Source organism: Monomorium pharaonis, chromosome 3 (assembly GCF_013373865.1).
Source record: "Monomorium pharaonis isolate MP-MQ-018 chromosome 3, ASM1337386v2, whole genome shotgun sequence".
Taxonomy (NCBI): Eukaryota; Metazoa; Arthropoda; class Insecta; order Hymenoptera; family Formicidae; genus Monomorium; species Monomorium pharaonis.
This window is the reverse complement of record NC_050469.1, coordinates 10,734,655-10,748,066: the sequence shown is the minus strand read 5'-3', so window position 1 is coordinate 10,748,066 and position 13,412 is coordinate 10,734,655. Positions and strand designations below refer to the sequence as shown.

Here is a 13,412-nt window from a genome sequence, read left to right as displayed (position 1 = left end):
TAAGACATAATATATTATTAATTTATTAGCAAAAAAATAAAAAATATTTTGTTATATTTATTTGTCTTCGGGCCGGTGATTTTTTGGTAAACTTAGCTATCAAGTAGATATATGTATTGCCTGATAAGTAAATTTTTCAAGAAGTTGGAACAACCGGCTTTAAGATTATTTTCATGAAAAGCAATATGTGAGAATGAACTTACCAGCCGTGTCAATAAAGTAATCACCCGACCAATTGCTCGTTCCGATATAGGCTGTTACATCAGTAACCATATATTTATTATGGTTTACTCTCGCGAATGGTATTTTATCTAAGGACGAGTTGGTGGGTATGATAAACCTTCTCTGTTGAAAAAATTCGAAATTTTAAATCATCATAAAAATATATACGCATTTATATTTGAAGAAAATACTCACCACTTCAATTCTAACTTTAGGGTAACTGTACGTTAAGTCTTGCAGTGATTTAAGAAAATACGATTCGGATGGTCTCGAATGTTTCCACTTGGAGATCAAAAGACGCACTTGTATTTTACGCTCGATTGCCGCCGCCCTCAAAGCATTATCTATTATAGGCCAGTACCTACAAATGCAGATATAAAACAGTTTTTAAGCTGTTAGAATAAAAAAAAAGATGCTATAATATAAATTATAATAATTTATATTCTTAGATATACTTTATTTGTGCAGTATATATCGTTAACGGAAAATAATCCATCACAGAGATGTAAATAAACTTCTCCGCTTTAGCAATACAGTGCACAATCGCATCTAGATCGTTGCTTCTACCTTTTGGTGAAAATGGCGGAGGTGAACTCTGTAACATTTTAATATATACATTTTCTACAATGTCAAAAAGCAATTGCCACAATACATCTTTCAACGTAGCACTACAACTAGTAATTTATTAGACGATACTAACCGCGATAAATAATTTGTACTTATTATCCATATTTGTAAAGTTCATAGGATTATCTATATTTATCTTTGTGCTAAAGGAATCTGGCCACGTGGAAGGCACTTTACCGTCTTCGCCTAACTTCCAGTATACCTACGTAATGAATAAAAGAAGAGATTAATGATAAATGTATAAATTTTTAATTCAGATGTAGTTGAAATGTATTCGCATGAATTTACTTTATTTCTTACATCAAATATTTTGGCGTAATCATTTGCTAAACAGGAACAATTCAAGACCATTAAACCAAGTTCTTTCACTTGTGAAAGGGATCTCCAGTCCATATTCGCTGAACCAACATATATATGAGTGCGATCGATAAGCCATAGTTTCGTGTGAAGTACACCACCGCCCAACAATCCGGCGAAATTTAAGCTCCTCACCTAAATTTGAATAAAAATATATTGTCTTTAAAAGTAATGCATAAAAAGCACATTGTTTTAAGAAATAAAATTTAAATAAATAAATACTAATAAAAATTATTAAGCTTGAGAAATAGCTATTCTGTATAAGCAATGGTTTATCATTGAATTAAATATTTAAATAATTCACATATGACAATTTAAAATTCTTATTATATTGTTATGCATATGATTTTAATGTTTTATTACATTAGCTATTTTGCATAAATACTTTTTTATACATTATTAAATTAATAAAATATTTTGGAAAAATTATAAAATTCATATAATAATACAAAATTAAATCCAGATATTTTTTCTCATCAAAATGTAATATTACCTGTGCGTTAGCTTTTTTAGCCAAAATTTGCGTATCGACATTCGGAGACAAGCGGGAAGGAAGATTCTGTGCAATTTTTAGTGTGATTTGTCTATCTCTCCCAGCTTCTAGCAGTGATTGGAACACCTGTTCTCCCTGTAACAATTTATTAAACGGCGAATAATATCAATGGCTGTTTGTCCTATGATATCGTTACATTACGCGCCATTTACCATCTTAGCACTGTAATCGGGTATCACATCATCCCCTTTCATTGTCCAATAAAGCGATGCGATTTCGATAGTATTCTGCGCCATTCCGATGAGCTCCATCCAAGAATCATAGGTGCTTTCATGTTGAGCCGTATTATTGCTATAACTCAAGCCCAGCGGTATAGATTCCACCAGGGATATATTGCAATGCTCCATGCACGTCGATTCCGTATCCAATAGAGTGGCATTTAGAGGATACTTGTCCGCCGCGTGGTCCAACAGCGGCAAAAGTACGACCAGGACAATCAGAATCAGGATGATGGTTATTGGTATGCAACTGGGCCTGCACCAATTCTGCGCGCCCCACCTTCGTCGTGAAATTGTATGCTATTAACTACATGCGATATAATCACAATAACAGCAGACCCATAATTTTCTTGCTCAGAAAAAACTTTAAATATTTAAGCAGTTTTTTTTAACGCTGTTTATTCCATTTTAACTCGTAAAAAGTTACATTAAGAGACAAGAAGAATAATAAACTTTTCCTCTACTTGGAATAATAATTTATTCAACCGGGAACTATAGCTGTTAAAATAGTGACGGTTTTATAGCATTAAAGTTATACTACTTTTACATAATTAATAAAATAACGAAATGATATTGTTTGCATTGCTACTCTCTAAATTTTTTAGAGTGGAAATACTGCCACTATATATTTTCGAGTGATTTTCCACTCCATAAGAGTTATAATTCACTCTAATAGATTGAATTTTCCACTCCAATAAAAGTTTTTCTAGTAATTTTCCACACCAATAAAAATTAAAAATTTACTCTATTATTAGAGTGAATTTTAACTGTTATTAAGTGGAAAATTACTCGAAAAATTGTAGTGGCAGTATTTTCACTCTAAGAAATTGAGAGAGTATTGTCATAAATCTTGCGCTCTAATTTCTAATATTTACAATTAAAATATTTGAAATGTTTGATATCTACTTTGCATGCGTGAGAGGATCGTCCACGTCGGTTCTCAACATAAATCCGGTCTGATCCCATAAGTCTAAATCGTCATCACCTCCCGGAGAGTTCACATCCAGCCGTGCGTTTTCGGACACGGTCTGCAACAGAATTACACTCGTGCTCTTTTCACACAGTCATGCTGCAAGTATGATGTTGCGCAACGTTGTTGTACAAGATTGTTGATTAACACATTTGGTAAACATCTATTCAAGGAATTCAATATAAACAAAAAATATGCTATACTTACTCTTATCACCATGTTTGTATCTTGAATGTATCTTAAAGTCTTTGATTAAAAAAAAAACCATATGACTTTATCTCATTAATATGATAAAAAGCGCGTGGAGTTTGCCGTCCGTTCGCGAACGGGCCCGTGATGAGAAAATCAATTCGCTCGTGATTCATTAGGGAAATAAACGAATTCGAAAATAAATCTCGGGGATTTTTCTTCGTCGAAGAAACAAAGCGCTGAGAAGACATTTTCATCACGTGACGTATATATGTATATCGCGTACTTCTTTTCTATGATTGAAGAACAAAATCAACCAAGCAGATCACTTGCAAGAATACAATCCGCTTCAAGGATTAAAATAACGACTTGTCAACAAAATCGTTAGTCAAATTGTCAGGTTTTATAAATTGCGCGAGTTAGATGCATTCATGGTTTAAACTGTCTGCACGTGGTAACTGTATAAATTTTCGATGTAACGTACGTAACGATATGAGAGGACTTACCGATAATTTGTGCTTGAGTCGCGGTGCTCTGTTCTTGCGATGCGGTAACAGCACCACCACATCCTGGTCTTTGTTGGGACCCTTGTTGTACTGCTCCGCGTACTTCGGATACGCTTTAGCGGTAGTCGCCCCTTTCGTCGTCGACGACGACGACGTTGTCGGAGCGGTGGAGCCGCCGGCCGTGGAATACTTCGAATACGCGATGTTATTCACATTATTGCTACCTCCGTATGAAACGTTATGCGTATTATTCACCTTGACGGAAAGAAAACGATTTATTTATACCGCTGCAACATGAACTTTGTTTCCGATCGATTGTTCAAAAAGAGTAATTGGAAGCGATGCTTATAAAGCGAAATCCTGTTCTCCGATCAATTTTAAAGTTTATAGTATCGTTTTCACTTGAAGCTTAGCAAAATTCTTTGTGCAAATGTTTAAAATTAAATATTAAGAAAATCAGTTCAAATTTCGAAGCATTTAGTAGACTGGAATCTACTGGATGCATAGATTTTAAGTTTGTAATCTCGCAACTACGAAGAAGTGCGAGATACATCCTGGTGACTTTTTGCTGCGTCTTGCAAGTATAATTAATTAAATTCTTCGTCGATTGTTAAAAAAAAAAAAAAAACGTAAAAGGAAGATTTTTTTCGTGAAGAACAATGTAAAAACAACGTAAAAGGAAAAATTCCTCTTGAGGAATAAAGTAACATGCGTGAATAATAAGAGGTACATTAGAATCGATTGAAATTATAATACACGCGCCGCATCAAGTTATTCAAACGTTACTGTTACATACGTTTCATGATTCATGAATCAACATGAATCAAGCGTAAAAGAATATTGCGCGTTGTTTATGCCAGAATGTAAAAATGTACAGAATGCTATAAATTGTACCTCACTCTTCTTCGCATCTCTTATATAATACAATAGATTATATGATTTAATGTCGATGAATTTAATGTCGACAATGAAGCATAATCAATTTTACTACCAAAGTGTTGAAGTCAAGACAATAGTCACATTATTTTGAATAATATTCTTAAAAAATATTCTAAATAATCAGATCATGCAATATTTTCAATAGATATCTGAAATACCCTCTGCAGCTCTTATAAAAATGTAATTACCGGATAGTACTAAATTGGCCAGTAATTAATACTTATTTTTAATATTAAAAGTATCACTCAAAATAAGTAATAATTAACGGCCAATTTAATACTGCACAGTATTACATTTTTATGAGGGAGTATATTCGCGTTAAACGTTATCTTCGGTTCTGCGCGTCTCGGGTGGTATCTTATCAAATGCTAGTCGCAAACATTTCTTCCACGCCGTGACCGACTCACTTGCACGAGGATGTGACAAGCCTGCGATGCAATTTGAAAGAGACCGTCCTGTAAGTTATGACCGGTGTGCTCGGAATTCCCGCCGCCCCCGCCGCCGCCGCCGCCACCCATTTTCCGTCCGAAAAACGACATTTCGATTGCGTCCGGCGCACATCCGCAAACAATAATTCCTCTTTAATGCGTCAAGGGCGCCGTAGCGAGCGACTCGTCGTCGATCGAACTCGCGTGCACGCGGGGACGGCCAGCCTCGCCGACGGCGTCGCTTCCGTTGTCCGACTTTTGCACCATGTTCGACATCCACATCGATATCTGTCGACAGACAAGACAAGAGAAATGTCATCTGTGTCTACGTCCGTGCCATGCCGGGTATGCATGTGTGTATATACAACGTTGGCGTGGCATTGATTCCGGCCGTGCGTTTAAAATTTAACGCGCGCGAGGGTCGAGATCAGCCTTAATCAAAGCTCCGTATAATGCTCCTATACCGGTATAATGCCTCTATAAAACGTCGCGTACCATTGGCGACATGCTATTTTTGTTGCTCGCTACCTTGTACTTAAGTTAGAACCGATTTAGAACTAGCGGAAGATACGAAAGTTTCCTTGCAAACGTCTAACGCATATCCAAGTTGACGTTTCTTTTTTTTTTTACGTCATTGTGACGTCAAGATGACGTTTTAGATAATACTATAAAATTAGAATGACAAAAAGCATCAGCTTGCTCTCTAGACCACGAATAAGATCTTCCTAAATGAAAAACGCTAGATAATGAACAACGCGGACGTACGCGTTAGAAATATAAACCGCCTCAAAACATTTCTTGAATAAAAACAAAAAAAAAAAAACCTTTGCAACATAGGAATAATATAATATGTAAAACACAATGTTTCCTTCTATCTTTACAACACCAGCCTTGTACGGCTTTTCCTGTCGAACTTCTTATTATATTTTTAGACCTTAGCCGGAGTAGCTAAATAGGATAAAGATAACGAAAGAAAATTTTTCTCCTGAAAGGATCTTTAGAGTTCGCCCGGAAGATTTCCTTTGTTAGACTATCGGATTAGCGAGTCTCGCGTGGCTTAACGTGAAAGAACCTCGCGCGTTTCCCGTCGCTTTGGTAGTTTTTATTCCCGTCGAGGCAGGGGCTGACAATGAAAATGGTCCCGGCGTTAATCTCGACAAATGGAACGCTCTCAATTGTAATATATCGCTTGATTCAATTAGCCATCCCGGGTCCTATCTTTCTACCAGTCGGACGTATCAAATCGTCGGCCGAGGAAACGGGGGAAGCTTACGTCGCAGCGACTCTGCGACGTATACATCACCGGACGAGCGTGATCGATAATAAAACGATTAGCGCCTCTTTGACTCGCTCGCCAATGTATCCCGATTATTCGCCCGTTGACATTTAATTCGTGACCGTCCGCATCGAAACCTGCAGACGCATTGTTTTCCAATTCGTTTTCCCACTTTATCAAGATCGAATCGATCGCGTGCGGTCACCGTCGCCGAGACGACGACGACGACGACGACGATCTACATCGGGGCGCAGGGATGACAAACGCCTTTTTCCAGCCGAGGAAGAAACGATCGAAAGGCCTCGGTCGCATGCCGTGGCGAGCACCTGCGCAGAGAACGTCCTCGTGGCCTCGATAATGTTCCCGATTGATAAAAAGTCGCGATTAACCCATTTTTCAATTTGTAAACTTTAAACGGGAAAATATTTGCTTTTACATTATTTCAAATGCGCGCAAATAAAATTAAAAAAAAAAATAAAACTGTTTGATCCTTTGAAGAAGACTTTTATAATTTTATATTATAACATTTGATATATCTATATATATATTATAAAATTATATAAAATTATTAATCATTAGCATTAAAATTATATAATATTAATTATTGTCTATTTATATAAATAATATCTTATATTAACTCTAGGAACGCAGCACACCCCAGGTAATTTTTGAAATGTATTTAAATAATTTCTTTCCCTGCTAATTAATCACGTTCCTTACAAGGAAAAATTGATATTTAAGTTAATATAAATACATAATACTTTTCAGCATTTTTGCGTATATAGTTTTAAAAAAGTATAAGCGATAAAAATTAAGAAAATGACGCTGAATTAAAGTACTAGGGTGTGCGAAACCCTAGAATGGTGTTTTTGTTTCGTACAGATAGTGGGGTACTAGAGTTAAAATTAAATTAAAAGTAAAAGCTGTGTGCTAAAAGAGTGTTAAATGTACATTAAGAAAACTAAATCTTTTCATAATCATTTGCATTGTACATTTACAAATGCAAGTAACAAACATTACAAAAAAACAATGACATACATATGTAATCAATACTGTCTAAATTTCATGTTATTTAAATTAATATGTGATAATAATATGTGATATGTGATAAACGATAATTAGATACTTGCGCTACTCGATCGGCGATGCTCTGATAATAAGTGTGAAATACGAAACAAAAGAGATTTTAATAGTTCATCACCCTCGATTTTATACAAGCAATAAACCTAGAGTATTATGTCGTATTACATCAGCGACGTTCATCGGCATTTCAAATCGTAAAAAGAGCGTCGCGCGCTACGCCCGCGAGAAATGGAACGCGAGATGCCATATGCTCCGGGTGATCAAAGACTGCGGTGAGGTATCTCGTTCGATCGCCGTCTCGCGATTATCTCCGTCCGAGACATAATTTGTCTGACGAGTGAAGCGCCGATGCACGTGCCGTTTAAGTGCCGCAATACGAAATATCATTGCGGCCCCGCGCGGGTAATAACGGCGCTTATTACCGAGCGCATCGACCGATCGAGGAGGCGGTCACGAGGCGTCCAAGCGTGGCGCGAGTCTGCAGTTGAGTGCGTGAGGACCACAACGGATAATATACAGAAGAGACAATTACACGAGGGAAGAGAAGGAGAGAGAGGGAGAGAGAGAGAGAGAGAGAAACACGTGTGGCACGAATCGGTCGGGCCAAATCAAACGGCTCGCAAACAGAGATCAGTCGCGCGCGCGCGCGCCGCGAAAACACCTTCGGCGCCGACTGCTCGTTCGATCTGTCATCGCGACGAAGGAAAACGTTCGTGCATGCGCGCGGAGCATCCTTCGGCGGTCAGGTCGCCGCGGATATCCAGCGAAAGCGAGCGAAATATACGCCTCGATATATACGCGACTCTCACCCTGCCCGGGCGATCGATCACCCCCTTTCCCTCCTGCCCCCACCGGCGAAACTCTATCGTTCCCGCCGTCTCGGTGAACCCTCGCACGTGGTGTCCTCGTGCCCGAGATCCTCCGTTGATAACCAATCTTCCTCCCGGGCCGCCGTCGTAAGAACTGGAGCACATGCCAACGGCAACTGCTCTACTCCCGCTACTTCCCTACTCCCTCGATTTACGACGGATCCTCCGGACAAGGTAGAATTGAAAATCCTGAAACCCCCCGCCTAGTCGAGAGATCGTAAAAAATCTAAAAGAGAAAAGGAAAAACCGAGCGTGCATCTTCGTGTAATTGCTTCAGCTCGTAAAATACACTTCTCCCCGCTCGCTTTGTATTTTTGCAAACTTTTTGGTCCCGGCCATGAGATCCGATCTTTTTAGTTGCCTTTTAGTCTACTTCTCCGCCGGAGCTCAAAGAAATGTACAGAATTCACAAAACTTATGCGTGACCGGAAACATCGATATTTTTATTTATTCTACGCTACTTACACTTGTAGCGGTCGTTTGGTATTTGTGACTATAATCGCGACGTAGAATCATTATGATTAAGACCTTCAGTTTTACAGTTATTACTGCTATAACGACCTCACATTGAAAAAACCAGTCGAAAAAAATTGTATAAATTAATGATAATTTAATAAACGATGAAATATTAATAGCAAAATATTAACATACGAATGTAAAGCAAAATAAACATTTCTATATGTAATGTAAATGCAATTTATAATAAATATAAATATTTTTTAAATATTTGCTTACTATTTATACATAGTAATCAATAATTATAATGTATGATTAAAATAAAAAAAGTATATAACGACACCGCTAAGGATTATAAATTAAATTATGGTAATTGCAACAATTTCTTCCCTCAGTTTATTCATTTAAAGAAGTGTTCTACATCGATCTTTCGTTCTCAATTTCAACGTCGCTTCCCAATTGGCGCGCTACGTGAATAAGGCGTCGGAATATTATCGCACGTGTCCCTATGAATCGAGTCTATCCAGGAAATCCTCGGAAACTCCGCTTTCTCGCTTTCTCGCTGTTCCCGATGTCGTCCAACTTTTTACTCCAGTTTCGAGGATTTTTTAAAAAAATTGCCATTGCTGATAGACACACTTCGTGTATCGTCAGACTGCGTTGAACACAATAGAGACGCCATGTACACAGGACGAGCCATGGCGGTCTACTGGCTTCTCTCGCCCTATTTTTTTTTGCAGGTTTTTTTCCTCCCTCATTCTCCGTATACGCATAATACGTCTGGGTCGCTTCATTCCGAATAATGAATGTGAAAGCAAGCGCAACTAAAAAGGCCGGATCTCGTGACTGGGACGAAAAGTTTGCAAAAATGGAGAGCGAGCAGGGAGTAGTTTAGTTTACGAGCTGAAATAATTACAAACGAGGGTAGTCGCTCGACTTTCTCTTTCTCTATTGGATTTTTTTAGGGCACTCTCAACTTTCAACTAAGCGGGAGGTTTTACCTCTCCTTTGTTCGACTTTGATAAACGCGCGCTGAAAAAACTAACTAGGACAGACCCAGGTATGTATCTCATAAATTTTTGGAAAGCTCGATATATTAAGATATGGAGTTTGATGTCGTAATATGTTCAAGTGTCGATGAATCAAAAGGTTGGAAGATTTTTTTTAGTTTCAAATGACTATACACGCGTGACATTTATAACGAATGGCCGATGTTCGTAGAATCAGTCTAATTGTATTGCCTAGTACACAGAGAGAAAGATTTTTTAGATTTAATAAAAGTTATTAAAAATATATGCTTTGAAATAATCAGAGAAATTATTTATTTGAAAAAAAGAAATACAATTATTTGATTATTTATTAATGGTATTATTTGATTCAACAAAACAGTACTTTACCCAGTTAATAAAGATAATGTTTCATATCATGTTGTTTGAATAAAATAAGAAAAAATATTTTCAAAAATCGTTTTCTTTGTGTAGGATCTCATACAATCAATAATAATGTCAATAATAATACTAATAAATACTAGCAATATTATATTGAATGTGTGTAATTAATATTGATGAATTGATGTAGAATATTTACTTTGTCTGTTCAAAGAGGAAGTTAATATTTCCGCTAATGTAATCTTATAATCGTAGATGATATAATCGCAGCCTTTGATTGTTTAAAAAATATTGATGCACAGACTATTGGCTCAAGTTATTAATGATTCAATATTACTGATTGGTTTTATTGAACATTGTAAAGTGCCTACATATGCAAACATTCTCGAGTACGTAGTTTTATTCAACAATGCATATTTAAAAAATAACTTAATGTTTTGATCTTTTCAAATAATTTATGTTTGTATTGTATTATATTTTATTTTATATATATTCTTGTGTTTTAAATAAATAAACGTTAAATGAATTAATTAACTTAAACAGTATATTTGTTTTGTACAAGACAAAATAACACAAAAAATATTAAGGAAAAAAGACATATTATCAAATTCGAATAGAAAAAAAATCTTTTAACCAGGTTTGTAAAAATTATGTTCTTTTTGAGAAAGAAACATTGTTTTTTGTCTAAAACGTATTCTTAATATTTTATACATGTATTGTATAAGAGTTATGTCTCTTATAAATAAGATAATTTTTTAATAATTTATATTTATATTTGCAAAGAATATAAACATTACATATTAAACTATTGTATGTTACATATTATTTTTACTACATCGAATTGCATATTTTTAATATCAAACTTTTCAGAATCTTTGAGATCCTTACTTTTAATCCGCAATTTTCCCGTATGTCTCTTTAAATCTTTCGCGCGCCATAAAAATGGTGGCCACGCCACGTGCTTTTCGAGATGCACTATCTGTCTCACGACGCGTTCACGACGAAATCGTCCCGAGTCTGGTCTTTCAGATGATCTCAAGATTCTACCTAACAATGACATAACCATCTGGTTGCTTAAAAGATCGCATTTAAGATAATCTAAAAAAATATATAAGACCGGACTATATTGTGAATATCTTTCCACAGTTCCTCTAAATTTTCTACCAGCTTTTGTTCATATAGCTGATCTCTCATTCGCGATATGAGAATTTGAGCACGCATTGTTAAAAAAGTTCCACGTTTTTCCCTGTCACTTTGTTCGCTCATCCAATTACAGATTCTTCGTTACTAATTAATTGTCGATTAGATTTCGTTTTCACAGTGGATGTTTGAATCGCGTTGACGCATCGCTCTTTGTTCCACGGGTCTGGAATGCGTAGCGTCGAGCCTCGGGTGCGTGCGTGCGTGCATGCGTGCATGGTGCGTACGTACCGTCCTCGTTGGAGCGCGCGTGGTCCGCGTCGGACGAGCGTCTCCACGTCACACGATCCGGCTCCGGTTGTTCCACTCGCGACAAACAATGCCGGTCGCCGGATGAGATCGCTTATCGAGCACACGTTGCCGTCGCCGGGCACACCGCGCCGGGAAAGTTCGATCGCAACAAGCGGCAGTCACGCACAAAAGCGGAGCGAAACGCTACGGGCAGAGGCGCGGCGGCGTTACTGGAATCCGTCGACGCACCGCGGTCGACGCTGCGATCGACCGCGCGTTCAATTTCGCCTCGGACGGCGAAAAGAGAAAACGAAACTTGAAACCGCTACGCGGACGAAATCCCCGGCCTGACCGCGCCGAGTCGACGGCTCCCCGGGTGCTCCTGACACAGCACGCCGAGAATTCGGAGAATTGTATGACGAATCCGAGCGCGCGTGCGAGAGTCACCGCTGCTCGGCTGATACGACGCTCGAGAAAGATATGTATGTCTTATAATTAGGAAACTTGATATTGAATTTTTCGTTGGGATTAATTTATAGCTGGATTGTTTTAAATTTTGCAGAATTTTTGCAGCTATACCCGGGATGAACTTTAATATTTATCGTGATTATTGTTGCCGCCGGTGTCTCGCTCTCCCCCGGACGGAAATAAAACTCAGCGAGGTCTTTCGTCTCATGAGATATTCACGAGGCGCTCGAATCTCGCTCGAGACGGTCGGATTCATTTCTTTTTCAATATTTAATGAATGTTGCAAAAAAAAAAAGAGGGCAACGAAGATTTGCGCCGCCAAGTTTACGGACCGTGATCATTGGTCTTCCGTAACTTGCGAATCTGTATGACAATTGTGAAGACCTACAACGACCGCTGCCGAAATTCAAAGAATAAAAAACCCATAAACAATTTATCGTCTCGAACCAACATCTCGAATGTATCTCAGAAGTTTATACCTATTATGAATCATATATATATTGTAGGGATGCAACATGTGTAATAAATACTGGTCAGCATATTGTTGGCGCATAATATTTTCTCTGCTCAGTAATAACTCAATAATAACATAAGATAGGCGACAGAGAGAAAGAGAGAACGAGTTTGCTTCAATATACATAAGCGTAATACGAGAATCAAAATGTGTCGCACGTTCGGCCAAGAAACCTGCCTTTTCTATCGCCGCCCTGTCGAGAGCGCGGGACTCCAGGCGGACGATGGAGGAAGCTGTCGGGTGTCCGCGTCGGTACACGCTCCGGAAAATGGCGGGCCCTTTTAAAATTTATCGTTCCAATAAAGTACATTCCGCATAAAGTACATTCTGCCGTTTCTCGACCAGAGCCAAAGGTGATTTAAGCGTCCTGCGAAAGGACGCGAGCGAATTAACGGTAACGCTCGTTTAACGGGCCGTCACTTAAAAAATTAACAGTAACCCTCGGAGGCCCAAAATCATTTCTTCCATGGGAACAAAATACGAGTATCATAAAGTATTCCGGTGGTGCTTAGCGAACAAAAGGGACCGAAGATTCCTGCGAGCGGAAGGAGAAAGAGGGAGATGGGAACTCGGACCAAACTGTGCGAAGGACGTCTCGTTGCAAAAAAAAAAAGAAAAAGAAGGAAAGCAAGGAGGCGGTCTCCTTTCGCCGGGGATTGGCGAAAAATTAGCCTGCGGGAAAATCTACGGGGGAGGATCGCCATAGGCGTTCCACGCGCCGCTTTTCTCTCCCGTCTTCCTTCTCTTCGATCGTTTGATCGGCTCCGAAAATAGGCGGAAAGGACGGTCGTAACTCACCGCGCGAGAGTGCCGCCTTGTCGCGACATCTAGCGGCGGAGCGAGCCCCTAACCTCCCCCCACCCCACCTCCGACGCACGGTACTACGTTCGGAGCACGTCGCCGTACTCCGCCATTGTT

General features: G+C 38.5%; 1 protein-coding gene across 5 annotated transcripts in view; it reads right to left on the bottom strand.

The window, feature by feature from the left end:
• Positions 1–13,412, bottom strand: part of LOC105832245 (5'-3' exonuclease PLD3) — an 82,156-nt gene that overhangs the window by 2,510 nt on the left and 66,234 nt on the right. Inside the window, exons 1-11 of one of the 5 annotated variants that reach the window (XM_012673028.3) lie at positions 11,513–13,052; positions 4,989–5,297; positions 3,643–3,897; positions 2,884–3,005; positions 1,912–2,257; positions 1,700–1,834; positions 1,150–1,341; positions 923–1,051; positions 678–817; positions 418–583; positions 204–345 (exon numbers count right to left, since the gene is read on the bottom strand). In XM_012673028.3, coding sequence (XP_012528482.1) covers positions 204–345; positions 418–583; positions 678–817; positions 923–1,051; positions 1,150–1,341; positions 1,700–1,834; positions 1,912–2,257; positions 2,884–3,005; positions 3,643–3,897; positions 4,989–5,120 — 1,759 coding nt within the window. In that variant the 5' untranslated portion in view covers positions 5,121–5,297; positions 11,513–13,052. Of the gene's footprint in view, positions 1–203; positions 346–417; positions 584–677; positions 818–922; positions 1,052–1,149; positions 1,342–1,699; positions 1,835–1,911; positions 2,258–2,883; positions 3,006–3,642; positions 3,898–4,988; positions 5,298–7,790; positions 8,139–8,177; positions 8,717–11,512; positions 13,053–13,412 lie in introns of those variants that run through there. The other 4 variants (XM_036284417.1, XM_012673031.2, XM_012673029.3 and 1 more) reach the window with 4 other exon arrangements.